The sequence below is a fragment of the Nicotiana attenuata genome, unplaced genomic scaffold, assembly GCF_001879085.1.
Source record: "Nicotiana attenuata strain UT unplaced genomic scaffold, NIATTr2, whole genome shotgun sequence".
Lineage (NCBI taxonomy): Eukaryota > Viridiplantae > Streptophyta > Magnoliopsida > Solanales > Solanaceae > Nicotiana > Nicotiana attenuata.
The window spans coordinates 92,973-114,076 of NW_017671309.1; the positions used below are offsets into that span (position 1 = coordinate 92,973).

The 21,104-nt window shown below is 36.4% G+C and overlaps 1 protein-coding gene across 1 annotated transcript; it reads left to right on the forward strand.

Annotated features, from left to right (window-relative positions):
* Positions 1–7,075: 7,075 nt before the first annotated feature.
* LOC109207449 (agmatine hydroxycinnamoyltransferase 1-like) lies at positions 7,076–8,690 on the forward strand. Its single transcript, XM_019370371.1, has one exon. The coding sequence runs from the start codon at positions 7,152–7,154 to the stop codon at positions 8,460–8,462; it is 1,311 nt and encodes a 436-aa protein (XP_019225916.1). The 5' UTR covers positions 7,076–7,151; the 3' UTR covers positions 8,463–8,690.
* The last annotated feature ends 12,414 nt before the right edge of the window (positions 8,691–21,104 follow it).

The following is a 21,104-nucleotide window of genomic DNA, read 5'->3' on the forward strand; positions in this document are numbered from 1 at the left end:
TGCTATTGGTGAGCTCCGCTTTTGTTCGTGGAGTATTTCTTAGAGTCATCTTTAGTTAGCTATTTCTTGGTTTACTTAGAGAACTGGCCAGAAAATCTCATGTCCTGAGCAGTGCGTCCGTTTATCAGTAGAGGCTTCATAGACAAAGTCGGTGGGTTAATATTCAGATGTTTTTGATAATAACTTAATATTATTTCATTGGTTACTACGAATAAAGTTTTGGAGTCAGTTTATTTTAGATATTTAAATTAATTAAAAGTAATTGGTTACAGTAGTGCCTTGTGGCATATTAAGTTTGAAGTTATAATAGATTAGATAAGCGCAGATGGTTCGCTCAGACATGTTTAGTGATCGGGTGCCGGTCCCGGCTTGTTCGAAAAATGGGTCGTGACAAAAAAGGTGGAATAGAAGAACCTGATTCATTAATTTGATGTGAAAAAATAAATATTTGTTGCTTTTAATATACTTCTGTAGGCTTTAGCTTGATTGACGAAAAACACAAAACAATATGATCTCATGGAGGCACAAAGAAAAAAAATATAATAGTAGTAAGATTTGGTGAGAACTGAGAAAGATTAAAAAAGGAAATTGAATATTGTGCAAACCAAGAAATAAAGTGAAAAAAGTTTACATAATATTTAATGTGAAAAAGACTAAAGAAAAAAGAAAATCACTTGATTCCTTCCTAATTTTAGGAGCCCGTTTTTAAGAAACAAAAATATCTTTTTTTTTCTTTTTTTTTTTTTACTTTTTACCAAAATATGTAATAAGAGTAAATACTTAATTAAAAAAAATTATAGAGGAAAAAATGGGCCCCCGAAAATTGGGGCCTAAAGCTTGGGCTTTAAAGGCTTTACCCAAAAGCCGGCCCTGATGGGGTGCAAGTGCGCCACATTTTTTTATGTAGATCCTCACTAATCAAATAATATTCTTATGTGCTTTTGCTAATAAAAAAGAATTATCCGCATGTAAAAGGACTTATTGAAAAAATAAAATAAAGTTAATAACACTGTCAAAGAAAAATTCTACGTGTTATTGACATATTGAAAAAATAAGGTTTAGATATCCATCTTAAAATAAATTTGTATCACAGTATTACACTCATATAGTCGGTGGTGGTCTTACAGTCCACACTTTGATTTCATTTTTTAATTTTAGTAAAGGAAACAAGTGTAACTTTTTCTTGAAATTTCTCACAAGTCAAATATAAGATTCCATAATTCCGCGTAACGAGTTGAAGTATTGGTCTTGCTACACTAGCTTTCAAAGAAACAAATATAAAAATTAATTAGATTGTTTTGCTCCTACCTTCTGACTTAAAAGTTGGCAGTGAAGCAAATTTAAGAACAAGACACTAGTTGAGCAATAGTTGGTACAGTGATCAGAGATCAAGACACCTCCATATTCTACTCAACAGCTTGATTATATGAATTACTTTGTTTCATTAAGTCATGAGTCATTCGATAAATATTTGTTTATTTGTGTGGCTCGTGGCATACATCAGCTAACATACAAAATTTCATGTCCCCCTCACGATCTCATCTACTTATTATTTATTTGGATCTTCTAATTGGTTTTCTGCCTTTTTCTTGTTCACAAAATATAAATTTTAGCCCAAAAAAACTAAGAACTGTTTATTTTTAGAGAAGAACAAAATGATGTATCTGTTGGGATAAAAAAATAATATCCTGCCCAGGAATAATATCCACAATAAATAACAATAACACAAGAGAGTAACAACAACACCAAATATTTTAACGGGATAAAATACAATACCCCAGCGGAGCAATATTACCACTATAATATTACAACTTAGCAGTGTCAAGAGACTACTACAACTTCGAAAGAAATAACACTCTTTATTTTAAACACCTCACTACAATATTACTCCCACTCACTATTTATCTCATACACTACAATCTGTGAATTACTCTCTCTACGCTCTATTGCGCTCTCTCTGATTTTTGGTGTGCTTACGATGAGAAATGCAGCTGCTATTTATAGTAGTAAATGGCCACCCAAGGAACCAATCAAAATGTTTGGTTTGTTGCAAGTTGTAACATGGGCAACGCCCAAAACCAATTCCAAATTGGTTTTGGCAAATTGTTCTGCAGAGCCAACCTTTTGCCTCTCTTTCAACCGATCACTATTTTTCTTTTTCTTTTTTTGTTTACTTATTATTAGAGGACTGGACCCCACAAATCTCTCCCTTAATTTTGATTTTTTCTTTTCATTCCAAGACAAGATCTCAATCTCTGGAAATCTTCAAACTTGAGAGGCTTTGTGAAGATATCTGCAACTTGATCATGAGACTTCACATATTTGAGCTCGATTTCCTTCTTGGCAAGCATTCTCTGATGAAGTGATACCTTGTGTCTATATGCTTGCTTCGATCATGATACACTAGATTCTTTGCGAGTGCCTGTTCAGATTTGTTGTCAATATTTGCGGCATATTAGCTCCTTCAATAATCTTCTCAGCCAAATAGCATGACAGGTACAAGATGTTGCTGCTATATATTCAGCTTCACAAGTCGAGACAGTAACAATTGATTGTTTCTTTGAACTCCAAGAAATAACAGAATCACCCAAGAAAAATACAAAATCAGTTGTACTTTTTCTGTCATCAATATCTCCCGCATAATCACTATCACAAAATCCCATAAGGTTGAAATCATTAGAAGAAGAATAAAATAACCCAAAGTCAATCGTACCTTTTAGGTAACGAAGAATTCTTCTAGTGACTTTCAAATGAGTGGAGGTAGGAGCTTCCATGAAGCGGCTTACTACTCCAACTGCAAAGAGTATATCTGGTCTGGTACAAGTCAAGTACCTCAAACTTCCCACAAGACTTTTGAAAAATGTGGGATCCACTTTTTCTCCTTTATCAAACTTGGACAATTTTGTCCCACTCTCCATCGGTGTGTTCACGAGGTTGCAATCGAGCATGTTGAACTTCTTCAATATCTCTTTTATATAGCTTTCTTGAGAGATAAAAATTCCATCCTCCATCTGCTTCACTTCTAGGCCCAGGTAGTATGACATGAGCCCTACGTCTGTCATCTCAAACTCACGGGACATATCTTTCTTAAAAGCTTCAAACAAACTTGAGTTATTGCCCGTGAAAATAAGATCATCAACATAAAGACAAACAAGTAAGATATCTCCATTAGTATGAACTTTAACGTAAAGAGCATATTCATGAGACAATGATTAAACCCATTGTCTTGAAAATATTTGTCCATGCATCTATTCCATACTCGTGGGGCTTGCTTTAATCCATATAAAGCTTTCTTCAACCGCAACACTTTATCTTCATGGTTTTTGACCACGAAGCCCAATGGTTGTTCAACATAGACTTCTTCTTCAAGATAGCCATGCAAGAAGGCCGACTTGACATCTAGTTGATGGATCTTCCATTTCATTTGCGCCGCCAAAGAGATCAGCAAACGAATCGTCTCCATGCGGGCAACAGGTGCATAGACTTCTTCATAGTCAATGCCTTGCCTTTGCTTGTAGCCTTTAGCCACAAGTCGTGCCTTGTATTTCTCCACATCTCCATCAGTATTCTTCTTTATTTTGTATACCCATTTCACTCCAATTTCTCGGTGACCCTTGGGAAGAGTTGTTAACTCCCAAGTGTTATTCTTCTCTATTGACTCAATCTCCTCTTCCATGTCTTGACTCCACTTTTTGTTTGTAACAGCTTCATCAAAGTTCATTGGTTCACAGTCAGCAAAGAGACAACATAAAAAATCAAAATTTTAGTAACTTCTTATGTGTCCTCACAGAGCTCTTGAATACTCCTTGTCCTTTGCGGCTGTTCATTTGAACTTTCTTGAGAAGAGGGAGATGCAACATTGGTTGGAGAAGGAGGTGGAGTTGTATCCTGCACAGGTTCCACGGTCTCTGGTTCTTCTTCATCACCAAAGTATGGAAGAAAATCATATGAAGTTTCTTCCTGAGCTTCCCAATCCCATGCCAATTTTTCATCAAATTCAACATCGCGACTTACCACCACCTTACCGCTGCTTGGGTTGTATAACTTGTATCCTTTTGAACTCGTATCATAGCCAACAAACACATGCTTGACACTTCGATCGTCAAGCTTCGCTCTCCCTTGATGTGGCACATGAGCATAGGCTATGCTCCCAAAGATTCTCAAGTGCTTGACACTTGGCTTTCTTCCACTCCATGCTTCTTGAGGGGTTTGATCTCTAACATTCCTTGTTGGAGACCTGTTGTTCAAATAAACTGCACAAGAAACAGCTTCGGCCCAAAATTCCTTGGGCATACTTTTAGCTTTCAACATACATCGAGCCATATTAAGAATCATTCGATTCTTTCTCTCTGCAACTCCATTTTGTTAGGGTGAATAAGGTACCGTTAGAGGGCGACGAATTCCATGAGACTGACAAAAGTCGTTAAATTCGTTTGAAGTGAATTCGCCTCCTCTATCGGACCTTAGAGCTTTAATTTCATAGCCACTTTCTTTCTCCACAAGTACTTTGAAATTTTTAAAAGCAGCAAAAGCTTCAGATTTTTGGTTCAAGAAATAAACCCAAGTCTTTCTACTAAAGTCATCAATGAAAAGCAGAAAGTATCTACTTTTATCAAAAGAAGGTGGATTGATTGGTCCACACACATCAGTGTGAACAAGCTGGAGCAGCTTGGTTGATCTTGACATGGTCTCCTTTGGAAAGCTCCTCCTTGCATGTTTTCCAAGAAGACAAGCTTCACACAATTTATTTGGATGATTGATTGATGGTATCCCATGTACCATGTTCTTTTCTCCCATTGATTTGAGCGCTTCAAAATTTAAGTGCCCAAATCGCATGTTCCAACACCATGATTCATCTTGCACATTAGCCTTCAAACACTTTGCATCAATTGTTTTAAGATTCAGAGAAAATAATCTATTCTTTGCCATATGCACTTTAGCAATTAGAATTCCAATTGAATCTCTAAGCCAAAGATGCATATTTTTCATGTGGATGTCATATTCCTTTTCAAGAAGTTGGCCCAAACTCAAAATATTACTTTTTAATTTTGGCACATAATAAACATCTTGAATTAGCTTGTGACTACCATCTTTACAGGAGATCGGAATCGTACCTATCCCTTCGATTTGAATCTTTGAATTGATCTCTACAAACTTTTCTTTGCATCCACACATATGATTGCTTGCTCCATTGTCCAAATACCACGAGCTGCAATCATCCCTGTCTTCTTCCTTGAGTGCCAGAAATAACGTTGACTCATCTTCTTCTTTCTTGTCGTCAACAAGTTTAGCATTCTCTTCAACATTTCTACGACATTCCCAAGAGTAATGGCCAAATTTATGACAGTTATAACACTTAATTTTTGATTTGTCATACCTTTGTCCATTATTTTCTTGGTAGTAGCCACGTCCTCTTCCTCCTCTTTGTCCATGACCACGACCTCTGAGTGTTTGGTGGATTTTAGCTTCATTGTTGAAGTTGTTACCGTTACTTCTTCCTCGTCCATGACCGCCACGGCCTCGTCCTCGTCCATTCCCTCGATAGCTTTTTTCACCTTCATAATCCTTGAAGGATGCCTGAGTTTTAAGAAGTTGCTCCAATGGCTCTTCTTGTCTCCTCTTGATTTTTTCTTCATGGGCCTGTAAAGAACCCTCCAATTGCTCTACCATCATTGAGTCTAAATCTTTAGACTCTTCAATAGCACACACAACAAAATCGAATTTAGGTGTTAAAGTGTGAAGGATCTTTTCTACCACACGGACATCTTTTATGTCCTCCCCGTATCTTCTTAATTGATTCACAACAGCCTTCACTTTTGAACAATAATCCGAAATGCATTCGGATTCTTTCATTTTTAAAACTTCAAAATTAGCCCTTAGAGTTTAAAGTTTTACCTTCCTCACCTTGTCAGCTCCTTGAAGAGAATTTTGTAAAATCTCCCAAGCTTCCTTTGAGGTGGTAGCATCGGCCACCTTCTCAAACATGGCATCATCCAAACATTGGTGGATGAGCGTGAGAGCTTGTTGATCCTTCTTCCTTGTCTTTGCCAAGACATCTTTTTTATTTTGAGGCAGAGCTTCCTCATTATCGGGTTTTGCGTACCCTCTATCTATGATTTTTCACACATCCTGGGAGCCTAGAATGGCTTTCATACGTATACACCATTTCTCATAATTATCTTTTGTGAGACGGGGATACTGAAAAGACAACGGACTATTATTCGCCATGGCTCCGGTACCGCGTTGTTGGGATAAAAAATAATATCCCACCCAGGAATAATATCCACGATAAATAACAATAACACAAGAGAGTAACAATGACACCAAATATTTTAACGAGATAAAATACAATACCCCAGCGGAGCAATATTACCACTATAATATTACAACTTAGTATTGTCAAGAGACTACTACAACTTCGAAAGAAATAACAATCTTTATTTTAAACACCTCACTACAATATTACTTCCACTCACTATTTATCTCACAGACTGCAATATATGGATTACTCTATCTATGCTCTATTGCGCTCTCTCTGATTTTTGGTGTGCTTACAATGAGAAATGCAGCTTCTATTTATAGTAGTAAATGGCCACTCAAGGAACCAATATGTTTGGTTTGTTGCAAGTTGTAACATGGGCAACGCCCAAAACCAATTCCAAATTGGTTTTGCAAATTGTTCTGCAAGCTAACCTTTTGCCTCTCTTTCAACCAATCACTATTTTTCTTTTTCTTTTTTGTTTACTTATTATTTGAGGACTGGACCCCACAGTATCAACCTTTTCGGAATTCCAGAAAATCAAAATTCGCTAGAGAAAAAGAAAAGAAATATGAAGTGGCTAATTATACTAACCACCTAGACACTAGCTAGTTAGTTGAGTTAAAACATTGAAAATTCAACATGCCCTTAACTAATATTCTTGTCTCTTCTTTTCTTCTTATCATATATGTAATAACATCTAATCAATACCGAATATTTTTATTTTCCTTTACAAGAAAAACACGTCTTAAACAGTCAAAGGGAGATAAACAATTTGTATAAATACCCAAGCTTTTGCCTTCACCAATCACTGGTATCTCAAGCTAAAAAAAGCATTATTCCATTCTCTCTACTCCTAAATTTCTTTATTCACTTAGCCAAAAAAACAAACATGAAGATGAGAATAGAGAGTTCAAGAATTGTTAAACCTATTTATGAAGACATCTCTCCAACAAAAAGTCATATTCCCCTTAGTGTCTTTGATAAGGTTACATATGATGCGCATATTGCTATAATATATGCATATCGTCCTCCCACCCCACCAAATACTGCTATTGAGCTAGGTCTTCAAAAAGCCTTAGCTATTTATCCTGAATTAGCTGGGAGATTAGAGAAAGACGAACATGGAAATCCAGTGAATATTCTTCTCAACGATGAAGGTGTTAGATTCGTCGAGGCATCGGCCAATAACACCCTTGATCAAGTCATACCCTACAAACCTTCACCATCTTTGCTACACCTACACCCTAGCTTGAATGATGTAAAAGAATTGGTACAAGTCCAATTAACTAGGTTCACCTGTGGCTCTTTGGTGGTTGGCTTTACTTCCAATCATATGATAGTGGATGGCCAATCTACTAGCAACTTCTTGGTTGCATGGGGTCAAGCATGTCGAGGCCTCAGAGTCAATCCACTTCCTTTGCATGATCGTACAATTTTTACCCCTCAAAATCCTCCTCAGATCGAGAACGAGCATAAGGGAGTGGAATTCACGTCTAAGTTAGTGAAAAAGGAGCGTTTGCTGAATCAGGCTCATCATATATCGGAAGATATAGTTGTACACAAAGTTCATTTTACTATTGAGTTTCTTGCCAAGCTTAAAGTCAAGGCTTCTTCCTTGAATGGAAATAACAAGCCTTATAGCACATTTGAAAGTCTCGTCGCACATCTATGGAGGGCCATAACCAAAGCTCGTGGGCGAAGTGCCTTTGAAACCACACAAATCAGAATCGCAGTCAATGGTAGGGCGAGGTTGAATCCTAGAGTACCTAATGAGTACTCTGGAAACTTAGTCCTTTGGGCATTTCCAACTACAAAAGTAAAGTACCTTTTACGTGAGCCTCTACCACATGCAACAAAACTCATACATGATGCTATTACAAAGGTAAACAACAACTATTTCAGATCATTCATTGACTTTGCCAATACCAGAGTGAAGGAACAAGATCTCATTCCAACAGCAGATATGAATGATCATATACTTGGCCCTAATCTTGAAGTGGACAGTTGGTTAAGGTTTCCATTCTATGACTTAGATTTTGGAACTGGTTGTCCTTACATTTTCATGCCTTCTTATTTTCCAGTAGAAGGTGGGATGTTTTTTCTACCATCCTTCGTTGGAGATGGAAGTATTGATGTCTTCATTCCTCTATTTCAGGATAACTTGCCCACCTTCAAGAAAATCTGCTATTCCTTGGATTAGTTTGCAGATTAACAATTAACTTCAATAATGCACCCCCATGTATAACTTCTAAACGCAAATTAGTCTGTTCTTCCTAATTTCCCCTCTTTTTTTTTTTCTTATACTTTTAGATTCTTAATTTTCTTTATCTATAAATAGGGGGTATGCATCAACTACTTCAGTTTTGTTATGTACTCCTATTACTTTGATCTTATTGGATTTTGAAATAATAAATTTCAATCCGAATAACAAACGTTCTATTTAGTTTGTCTTCCCTCCTCATGGCCTTTTTACTGGGCTAAGGAAACGACAGTCTTTTATCTTCTTAGTATGTATTGTGTTTTAAGGTATACTGATCAAATCTTTGGGATATTTGTCATTATTCAGAATCTCGCTATGAAATATAAAAATGAAGATAAAGATTTTTAACGCTGTAATTAAAGTAAATATCAACAACCAGATTCGCAACTTAAAATATACTCCAATCTGTTAAATAAAAAAAGGTGGTTGCAACAAATAGTGCATGGATGATATAATCAAATTGTACGTTTGACTTAATTAAGAAATTAAACCTGCACCAAGAAAATTGGGTTTATCTCAGTTGTGGTTCAATAATATTTATTTTTCGTCAACCAAAACAGCCTCAACTTTGTAGCATAATTTGTTAAGTATTATTCTTATCTTAACCACCCTTTAAAAAGATCGACTTTAACAGCATATTAGTATAAGACAGAAGGTCATTATTTCAATTTGCATAACAAAGTCAACACACACGGATGCACCTAACGTCAAATTGTTTTTGCCAAATATATGTAAATTACAAAAGCACTGATCCATCAGCTTGATCAGAATATGTCACGGATTAGATAAAGAAACTTCAAGCTTTTTTCTCCTCAAGAAAAGTCATAACACACTCAAGTCACTTAGTAGTACGAAGTAGAAAAGTACTACTGGTTTTTACTTCTTCTTTTATCCGCCACCAATTAACCACTTTCACAAATAACTTCTTTTTTTTTCCACGAAAAGCGCTCCGGTTACAGAGTTTTTTCATTCCCAAGTCTCGAACTCGAAACCTCTATTGAGGATAGAGAAATCATATTCATGTCACCACAACCTTTGTGTTATACCTTTTTTATTTTAATTTTAATTTCAACAGATTAATTATGAAGGACTAGTTTCTTTTTGTAAGTTATTTGCTTTTGAATCAATACTCCATTTAAAAGGAATTATCAAAAGTATTTGTGTTTGACGAAAAGCCCACTTTAAATTGTTTTGATTTGCAAAAAATAGTTTGACTTGATAATTTTTGGAAGACAAACTCTTTTTACTTAACCAAGAGATAACGTTGATGCTTTTAGAAAACAAAATCCAAAACGTTTTAAAACCAAATTGGCATAAAAATAGTTGAACATTAATATTCGTAATGTGTTTAGCATGATGTATTAGCTAAGTTGCTCTCCACTTCACAATTCTCTTTCACCAACTCTTTTTTTTGGTAATTAAAAGATTTTATTTACCAAGTATAAATATTTACACACTATCAGAATCTAAGACTAGCTTTCTATCAAAACTCCTGCTGGGCATGAGCCCCAGCTGGGAGATTTCTAGCCTTACTACTGTTCCTCTCCTACTGCTTTTTCAAACTAAACTCTATCTGGGAATCAATTCAGAACACTCATGCATCAATCTAGCCTAGGAAACATCTTGGCTCTAATATGTATTTCTTGAATGATTAGTTTGAGAATAGCATTTGCAGTTCTCCTTTTCTTCTGGAAGATGATATTGTTTCTTTCTTGCTAAATGTGATAAATTGCTGCTGCTAGTACCATTCTGCATATTGATGTTCCTCCACTTTTTCCTTTTGCCATCCTTTTGATCCACTTCAGTTCTTCCTGCCAATCTTTTTTTGTTCTCTGTGGGACCCATTTAAATAAAAAAATAAAAAAATAAAAGAAAAAGAAGACAACAAGTTGAACAGATGGCTGAAACTTGCATTTGCAAATTGCAAAGACAAGTCCGATTTTGCAAAAGGTAAATCTGATTTTGCCAAAACCAAATCGATGCCAGCAATTCACTCTATAAATAACAACTTCGTTTCTTCATTTCAAGTACACCAAAATTGAGAAAGAAGTCAGAGAGAGTAATCCACAGATTGTAGTCTGGGAGATAATTATTGAGTGGGAGTAATATGGTAGTGAGGTATTTAAAATAAAGAGTGTTATTTCTTTTGAAGTTGTAGTAGTCTCTTGACACTACCAAGTTCTAGTATTTTAATGGTATTATATTGCCCTGCTCCGGTATTGTATTTTACCCTGTTAAAAGATTATGGTGTCGTTGTTACTCTCTTGTGTTATTGTTATTTATCGTGGATATTATTCCTGGGCGGGATATTATTTTTCCCAACAATGTGGTATCAGAGCCATGACGAATAATGGTCCACAGTCTTTTCAGTACCCCGTCTCACAAAAGATAATTATGAGAGATGGTGTCTACGTATGAAAGTCATTCTTGGCTCCCAGGATGTGTGAGAAATCGTAGAAAAAGGCTATGAAAAACCCGATAATGAGGAAGCTCTGCCTCAAAATAAAAAAGATGCCTTGGCAAAGATAAGGAAGAAGGATCAACAAGCCCTCACGCTCATCCACCAATATTTGGATGATGCCATGTTTGAGAAGGTGGCAGATGCTACCACCTCAAAGGAAGCTTAGGAGATTTTACAAAATTCTTTCCAAGGAGTTGACAAGGTGAGGAAGGTAAAAATTCAAGTTTAAGGGCTGATTTTGAAGTTTTAAAAATGATAGAATCCGAAAGCATTTCGGATTATTGTTCAAAACTGAAGGCTGTTGTAAATCAACTAAAAAGATACGGGGAGGACATAGAAGATGTCCGTGTGATAGAAAAGATCCTACGTACTTTAACACCTAAATTTGATTTTGTGGTATGTGTATTGAGGAGTCTAAAGATTTAGACTCTATGGCGGTGGAGCAATTGGAGGGTTCTTTACAGGCATATGAAGAAAAGATCAAGAGGAGACAAGAAGTGCCACTAGAGCAGCTTCTTAAAACTTATGCATCCTTTAAGGATTATGGAGGTGAAAAAAGCTATCTAGGGAACGGACGAGGACGAGGCCGTGGCGGTCATGGAAGAGGAAGAAGTAACGGTAACAACTTCAACAATGAAGTTAAAATCCACCAAACATTCAGAGGTCGTGGTCATGGACAAAGAGGAGGAAGAGGACGTGGCTACTACCAAGAAAATAATACACAAAGGTATACCAAATCAAAAATTGAATGTTATAATTGTCATAAATTTGTCCATTACTCTTGGGAATGTCGTAGCAATGTTGAAGAAAAAGCTAACCTTGTTGACGACAAGAAAGAAGAAGATGAGTCAACGTTATTGCTGGCACTCAATCAAGAAGACAGGGATGATTGTAGCTCATGGTATTTGGACAATGGAGCAAGAAATCATATGTGTTGATCCAAAGAGAAGTTTGTGGAGATCAATAAAACGGTGAGAGGTAATGTACCTTTGGAGATACCTCAAAGATTCAAATCGAAGGGATATGTACGATTTTGATCTCTTGTAAAGATGGTAATCACAAGCTAATTCAAGATGTTTATTATGTGCCAAAATTAAAAAGTAATATATTTGAGTTTGGGCCTACTTCTTGAAAAGGAATATGACATCCACATGAAAAATATGCATCTTTGGCTTAGAGATTCAAGTGGAATTCTAATTGCTAAAGTGCATATGGCAAAGAATAGATTATTTTTTCTGAACCTTAAACAATTGATGCAAAGTGTTTGAAGGCTAATGTGCAAGATGAATCATGGTGTTGGCACATGCGATTTGGGCACTTGAATTTTGAAGCACTTAAATCAATGGGAGAAAAGAACATGGTGCTTGGAATACCATCAATCAACCATCCCAATCAATTGTGTGAAGCTTGTCTTCTTGGAAAACATGGAAGGAGGAGTTTTCCAAAGGAGGCCATGTCAAGATCAACCAAGCCGCTCCAGCTTGTTCACACTGATGTGTGCGGACCATCCAATCCACCTTCTTTTGGTAAAAGTAAATACTTTCTGCTTTCCATTGATGACTTTTGCAGAAAGACTTGGTTTTATTTCTTGAACAAAAAATCTGAAGCTTTTGCTGCTTTTAAAAATTTCAAAGTACTTGTGGAGAAAGAAAGTGGCTATGAAATTAAAGCTTTAAGGTCCGATAGAGGAGGCGAATTCATTTCAAACGAATTTAATGACTTCTGTCAATCATATGGAATTCGTCTCCCTCTAACGGTACCTTATTCACCCCAACAAAATGGTGTTGCAGAGAGGAAGAATCGAACGATTCTTAATATGGCTAGATGTATGCTGAAAGCTAAAAGTATGCCTAAGGACTTTTGGGCCGAAGCTGTTTCTTGTGCGGTTTATTTGAACAACAGGTCTCCAACAAGAAATGTTAGAGATCAAACCCCTCAAGAAGCATGGAGTGGAAGAAAACCAAGTGTCAAGCACTTGAGAATCTTTGGGAGCATAGCCTGTGCTCATGTGCCACATCAAAGGAGAGTGTAGCTTGATGATCGAAGTGCCAAGCATGTGTTTGTTGGCTATGATACGAGTTCAAAAGGCTACAAGTTATACAACCCAAGCAGCGGCAAGGTGGTGGTAAGTCGCGATGCTGAATTTGATGAAGAATTGGCATGGAACTGGAATCTCAGGAAGAAATGTCATATGATTTTCTTCCATACTTTGGCGATGAAGAAGAACCAGAGGCCTTGGAACCTATGCAGGATACAACTAGACCTCCTTCTCCAACCAATGTTGCATCTCCTTCTTCTCAACAAAGTTCAAATGACCAACCGCAAAGGAAGAGAAGTATTCAAGAGCTCTACGATGACACAAAAGAAGTTACCAATTTTGATTTTTTATGTTGTCTCTTTGCTGACGGTGAACCAACAAACTTTGATGAAGCTATTACAGACAAAAGGTGGAGACAAGCCATGAAGGAGGAGATTGATTCAATAGAGAAGAACAACACCTGGGAGTTAACAACTCTTCCCAAGGGCCATCGAGCAATTGGAGTGAAATGGGTATACAAGACAAAGAAGAATGTTAATGGAGATGTGGAGAGATATAAGGCACGACTTGTGGCTAAAGGCTACAAGCAAAGGCAAGGCATTGACTATGAAGAAGTCTATGCACCTGTTGCCCGTATGGAAATGATTCATTTGCTGATCTCTTTGGCGGTGCAAATGAAGTGGAAGATCCATCAACTAGATGGCTAGTCAGCCTTCTTGAATGGATATCTTGAAGAAGAAGTCTATGTTGAACAACCATTGGCTTCATGATCAAACACCATGAAGATAAAGTGTTGAAGTTGAACAAAGCTTTATATGGGTTGAAGCAAACCCCACGGGCATGGAATAGTTGGATCGACAAGTATTTTCATGGCAATGGGTTTACTCGTTGTCTCCATGAATATGCTTTTTACCTTAAAGTTCATACTAATGGAGATATCTTACTTGTTTGTCTTAATATTGATGATCTTATTTTCACGGGTAATAACCCAAGTTTGTTTGAAGCTTTTAAGAAAGATATGTCCCGTGAGTTCGAGATGACAAACGTAGGGCTCATTTATACTACCTGGGCCTAGAAGTGAAGTAGATGGAGGATGGAATTTTTATCTCTCAAGAATGCTATACAAAAGAGATATTGAAGAAGTTCAACATGTTCGATTGTAACCCTGTGAACACACCGATGGATAGTGGGATAAAATTGTCCAAGTTTGATGAAGGAGAAAAAGTGGATCCCACATTTTTCCAAAGTCTTGTGGGAAGTTTGAGGTACTTGACTTGTACGAGGCCAGATATACTCTTTGCATTTGGAGTAGTAAGCCTCTTCATGGAAGCTCCTAGCTCCACTCACTTGAAGGTCGCAAGAAGAATTCTTCGCTACCTAAAATATACGATTGGCTTTGGGTTATTTTATTCTTCTTCTAATGACTTCAACCTTATGGGATTTTGTGATTGTGATTGTGCGGGAGATATTAATGATAGAAAAAGTACAACTGGTTTTGTAATTTTCTTGGGTGATTCTGTTATTTCTTGGAGTTCAAAGAAACAATCAATTGTTACTCTCTTGACTTGTGAAACTGAATATATAGCGGCAACATCGTGTACCTGTCATGCTATTTGGCTGAGAAGATTATTGAAGGAGCTCAATTTGCCACAAATTGAAGCTACGGAGATGTGCATTGACAACAAATCCGCACAGGCACTTGCTAAAAATCTGGTGTATCATGATCGAAGCAAGCATATAGATACAAGGTATCACTTCATTAGAGAATGCATTGCCAATAAGGAAATCGAGCTCAAGTATGTGAAGTCTCATGATCAAGTTGCAGATATCTTCACAAAGCCTCTCAAGTTTTAAGATTTCTAGAGATTGAGATCAAGACTTGGAATGAAGAAGAAAAATCAAAATTAAGGGAGAGATTTGTGGGACCCATTTAAATAAAAAAAGAAAAAGAAAAAGAAGACAACAAGTTGAACGGATGGTTGAAACTTGCATTTGCAAAGACAAGTTCGATTTTGCAAAAGGAAAATCTAATTTTGCCAAAACCAAATCGATGCAACTTGAAAGCAATCGTTTTGATTGGTTTATTTGGACAGCAGTTCACTGTATAATAGCAGCCTCGTTTCTTCATTTCAAGTACACCAAAATTGAGAGAGAAGCCAGAGAGAGTTAGAGAGAGCAATCCACAAATTGTAGTCCGTGAGATAAATATTGAGTGAGAGTAATATTGTAGTGAGGTATTTAAAATAAAGAGTGTTATTTCTTTTGAATTTATAGTAGTCTCTTGACACTACCAAGTTTTAATATTTTAGTGGTATTATATTGCTCCGCTCCGGTATTGTATTTTACCCTGTTAAAAGATTTGGTGTCGTTGTTACTCTCTTGTATTATTGTTATTTATCGTGAATATTATTCCTGGGCTAGATATTATTTTTCGCAACATTCTCTTAATGCCTTGCCAGTGTAGAAGATTCTGCCATATATTTGCTGACATTTTACAATCAAAAAATAAGTGTTGTATAGTTTCATTTTCTCTTTGACAAAGTGAGCATGTTTTTTCTTCTATGATCCCCTATCTTGCTAGCGTTTCTTTTGTAGCTAACATATCTTGTATTTCCAACCTTAGTATGAATATCCACTTTGGAAGTTCATGGTTATTACATACTAGTCTCCTCCATGACACATTTTGAAATTTCCCTTGCATTGCTTTGTGCACGTGCTTCATAGAGAATTTCTCTATCTTGTTCACCTCCTCTTCTGTATATCCAGCACCCTCAAAGTGTCTTCTTTCCTTGAATATCTTTTGGATAACCCATGATGCACTTTTTGGTTCTGCGTTCCATATGGTTTTCCCCTTTATGTAGTAAGCATGTATCCACTGAACCGACAACTTTTCCTTCTATGTACAAATGTTCCATAAGAGCTTGCATATAGCTGATTTGTTCCACAGTTCCACATTGATGAAATTTAAACCTCCTGCTACCTTTGGAGCACACAATTTATCCCAAGATCAAAGCCTTTTTGGTAGGTTCAGCACTCCCCGACCATAAAAATCTCCTGCATATTGTTTCTATGAACTGTATAATCTTTTTTGGCAGAATAAAGATCTGAGCCCAAAATGTCTGAATTGCAACTAGTACACTCTTGATTAGCATTGCTCTACATGCATATGACAAAAACTTTGTTGAATCGCAACTACTTTCACCAACTCTTTAATCTGTTAATTCCTCTGCCTTATATTCGTAGAATGTTCAAACAAATCAAATTCTCAATTGCCTCTTTTTTCAATTTATCAATTCCATCTTTAATATTTTTTTAAGAATGAAAAGTACAACATCATACTAAAAAAAAGGGCAGCCCGGTACACAAAGCAAAGGCCGTATCCCTACAGGTGTGATATAGACAACCTAGTAAGTATTAATGTTTGCTTCTACAGCACAAACCGATAACCTATAGGTCACAAAGAGATAACTTTATCGTTGCTCCTAGGTTCCCTTAAAGCGTGACATTATACCACTTAAACAAATCAAGGCTATCATAACAACTTATCCAACCATCCATGATATAAAAAGAGTTAAGAAGAAACCTCCATTTCTAAGTGCACAGTATTTTAATTTCTATGGAACACAATGAGGCTACAACTAATGCTATACTCAAAAAAATACATAAGCAAAGGGATATTTGTATGGGTCGAATTCTGACCACACGCAGATCGGCGCTAAAAGGAATGGTGAGGGGCCAACTAAGCCGTGGTCATATCCATAAGGCCTCATAACGAAGAGTATCTCGGCCGCGGCCGAGATCGAACTATCAGAAAGCTTGTACGATGAAGTATACGTCATGACACTTAAGGGGAACAACCCAACGTACAATCAGTAGATTAGGGTATTCTGGCTAAGGACCGTTGAAAAAAAAGGGAGTACGTACTGTATATATGAGAGGGAAGAGAACAAGAAGAGGGGCTCCCTTTCTCCTTCATAAAAAAGAGACAGAAGAATCGGAGAAGGCTTCTGAAGGAAAACAAGAGAAGGTTTAGATCTTGACTGCAAATAGGTTTAGATCTTGACTGCAAATCTTTCTATTCATCATTATTGAATCAATAAAGATAGATCCTGTTGCGGAATAGTACGTCAAGAATGTAAACCTGTCATTTACATTCGATATCTTTTACAATCTTAAAAAGCTTATGAGCTCGATTACGCCCTATTCTCTTATTCAATGTGCTTCGATCTAGAGTTAATTATCCTTGGCTAGGATTTATCTTCTATTTTCTCATTAATTAGTTTAACAAAAAGCTTAACTCTTTTGGGGTCAAACAGTCTCCATTGTTGTTTAATGTATGAAAATCAAATCCCTCTCTTATGTAATGGGATTTAATCAATGTTACGATCAAATCTCATACTTGCTTCATCTGCCTACTCGTATCTTCTACTTTAGATCTAGGGTAAATTATCTTTAGCTGGGATTTACCTAAAATCTCTTCATTAATTAGTTTATCAAGAAGCTTAATACTTTTTGGTCGAACAATATTATTACAGATTGCTCGAGGCCATGGCTGAAGAATAATGAGGGCGGACAATTTACAGATCCCCAATTTCCAATAATATTTCGATTTCTATGTATCAATATGCCGGTTTTCTTCTTCTTTGGTCCTTATAGGGTCCTTCTTCCTCCTCATCTTTCAACAAGCCTAGGATGACAAGAAAAACGAAAAAGAAAAACCCAACTGCCCAATGGACTCCAGCACCCCCACTTGTCCAGTTGCCTCCACCACCCCCACCCCCACCACCACCACCACCACCCTCACCCACGCCGCCATCATCATCACGAGGGGGAAACCCAGTGGCGCCATCGTCTAGATTCACTGGTGCAACTGTAAACTCGTAAGAGTCTGCGTTTGGCCTTTAGTTGCACATTTGGCATTCAGAGCAGCAGCAACACATATCATTGAAGCAAGCTTTTCTTGAAAAGGACATATTCTATTGTTAATAAATTGAGAGTATTGCACGCCAAGCGGCTCGAGGCCAACAGATACTATTGGCTTGAATTGCTTCAGGCATTCAGCCTCTGCTCTCACTATTGGCAAAGCAGGTGCACTCATAGCAGTTACCGACATCTCTTTGGAAAAATCTGAGTCGAACAAGTCTTACACAAAATTTATTAGAATCTTTGAGAGTCGGCGACTCGGCGTTCGAGTCTTACAAGTTAAAAGGGAATCTGGGAAACCTAATTATCTAAGTGAATATAGAATATAGGGTTGCTGATGTTGAAAATTTGGAGGGGTATAAAATTTACTATATTTTTGTATATAACATATACAAAATGTATATATATACAGAAAATATATATTTTTAGGTGATTATTTTAAGAACGGTTATATAGTGTCATTTTCGAGGGAAGTGCACGGTTAGACACTAATAATACATGTATTTACTTTTAAGCCAATGTTTAAAATGTCTTTAGTCTTTAGCCACTGCTTTAATAAACTTTAGCTGCCCAGACGAAAATACCCTTCTACTCATGTCCTTAAATTTTGAACTTAACTTCAGGACTTCAGGACTACATATCCTTAACTTTTGAACTTGTAACTCTAAGTTTAGGATTTCAGGACTACATGTCCTTAACTTTTGAACTTGGAACTTTATGTTCAGGACTTCAGGACTACATGTCCTTAACTTTTGAACTTAACTTCAGGACTTCAGGACTACATGTCCTTAACTTTTGAACTTGTAACTGTAAGTTCAGGACCAAGTGTCCTTAACTTTTGAGCTTGTTAGTCTAAGTTCAGGACCTATTGTCCTTAACTTTTTGGCTTCTTAGCCTAAGTTCAGGACTTCAGGACCTATTGTCCTTAACTTTTGAACTTATAACTGTAAGTTCAGGACCTATTGTCCTTAACTTCTGGGCTTCTTATCCTAAGTTCAGGACCTATTGTCCTTAACTTTTGAGCTTGTTAGTCTAAGTTCAGGACCTATTGTCCTTAACTTTTGAGCTTGTTAGTCTAAGTTTAGGACCAAGTGTCCTTAAATTTTGAACTTCTAATTCTATGTTCAGGACCAAGTGTCCTTAACTTTTGAACTTGTAATTCTAAGTTCAGGACCAAGTGTCCTTAACTTTTGAACTTGGAACTCGAAGTTCAGGACCAAGTGTCCTTAACTTTTGAACTTGTAACTGTAAGTTTAGGATCCAAATGTAGAGGTACACACTTGTATCTGTAGGTCAATGTATAGATACAAAAATGGTGTATGTATAGGTTGCAGTTGAAATGTGCGTATTTTAGCATTTCTACTTCACAAATGTACATGTACACTGAAATTCACTGAAGAGTGTGAAATTTAGCGTTTCTCTCTCCACAAATGTTGTATACATACATACATACATACATTTTACTGTGAGGTGAAAATGACATGACGAGAGCAGAAGTGGTGTATTTTAGCATTTCGTTCGTTTGTGTAATTTGTCAGTTCGTGCAATTACGTAACCCATTGCCGTTGGATGCTAAGATGCACTGTGGGTGTTGGTGATAGAGTCAGTGAACCGTTGAGCTTTGGGTGGGGGAAGTGCACGGTTAGCCACGATAGTTGCCGTCTCACAGACGGAGGCACAGTTCTTCTCCCTAACATGAAAGAGATAGAAGAAAGGGTAACACAGTCTTTTCATATTAATTTTAATAAACTAGTGACTACTATTCCTAAGCATTGAAAATGCTGGATAAAAAGTAAATACCACTTTAAAAAGTGGCTACCCCACACAATTTTTACGTCATTTTCACAACTTGGGAGTGGGTAATTTGGAATGGGTTGGACTCCCATCTTTACCAGTTAGAAAATTTTACCTCCTATAGCAAAGGTATACACCCTATTTATTATAAATCAAAATTATCTTAAAATATTACTTTCTATAGCTACCTTTTATATTTTATAACAAAATAAGTATTTATGGTATATACTACCATTGAGGCATGAAATACACTATTTATGTTTTTTCCTCTCTCTTAGATAGCTGGACATACCTATTTTTAAGGTGATTGTCGTTACTGTATTCATGAATACATTGCGCGAATACATGTGAATACATGCGCGTACAGCTGGACTACCCTGATTTTAGGCGCTTTTTTGTTGTATTCATGAATACAGCAGCGCGAATACAGCGAATACATTACCGTAACAACTGAATAGTAGCTATATGAAGTAATTATGTATATGGTAGCTATAGGAAGTTAATAGCCACTAAACAATAGTGGTTTCTGAAAATTGTTCTAATATTTATTGAATATTTAACTCAAATAGCCGTCTACCTAATCTCTTAAACTAAAAAAAGTCGGTTGATGTATAATGCATGCATAGTTCATATATAATATATGTATAATCATGCATAATCAACATATAATCTATGTATATCGGCTAGAAAATATAAATATTGAATCTGGCAGGCTATTTGTGTAAATTCCCCATATTTATTCCATAAGTTGTACTATTATTTTTTGGGATTTTTATCTAGCTATACTATAATAGAAACCTATTTACTACCTTTATTTAGGTTCCTTATTAATTACTTTATATACCTATATTTACTAGTTTTATACAAAACCATAAAAAGGAGGAAATGAAACATATCTTAAATATTGGGTATCAGTTACACATAATCCCCTACATTTAAGATACTCCTTTTTCCAAGGAAAACTATATATGTCTTTGTACTTACCTAAAATCATCACCTCTCTTTGTACTAGCCCAAAATCATCACCGTTAGAAACCCACTGAATCCCAAAATCATCATCTCTCTTTGTACTTACCCAGAGTAAGCAACCCATTGATACCCATAATCTTTCTAAACCAAAAATCTCGCTTACTCACTCCTCTTCCACTGTTATCCCCACAAAATTGCAGATTTTTTCTTCTTCCAAAGCTGTTGATATACGATTTATCTCTTTAATCGTCCAAAATCTCTTTCTTATTTATACAATACAGAAGAAATTCAAAGATTTGCTCTACAATCAAGTTGTGGGTAAGCTTCACTCTAATTTAAAGTTGGTTTTAGGTTGAATTTCATAATGAAACTTGAGGAAGATGAAGTTTCGAAATTG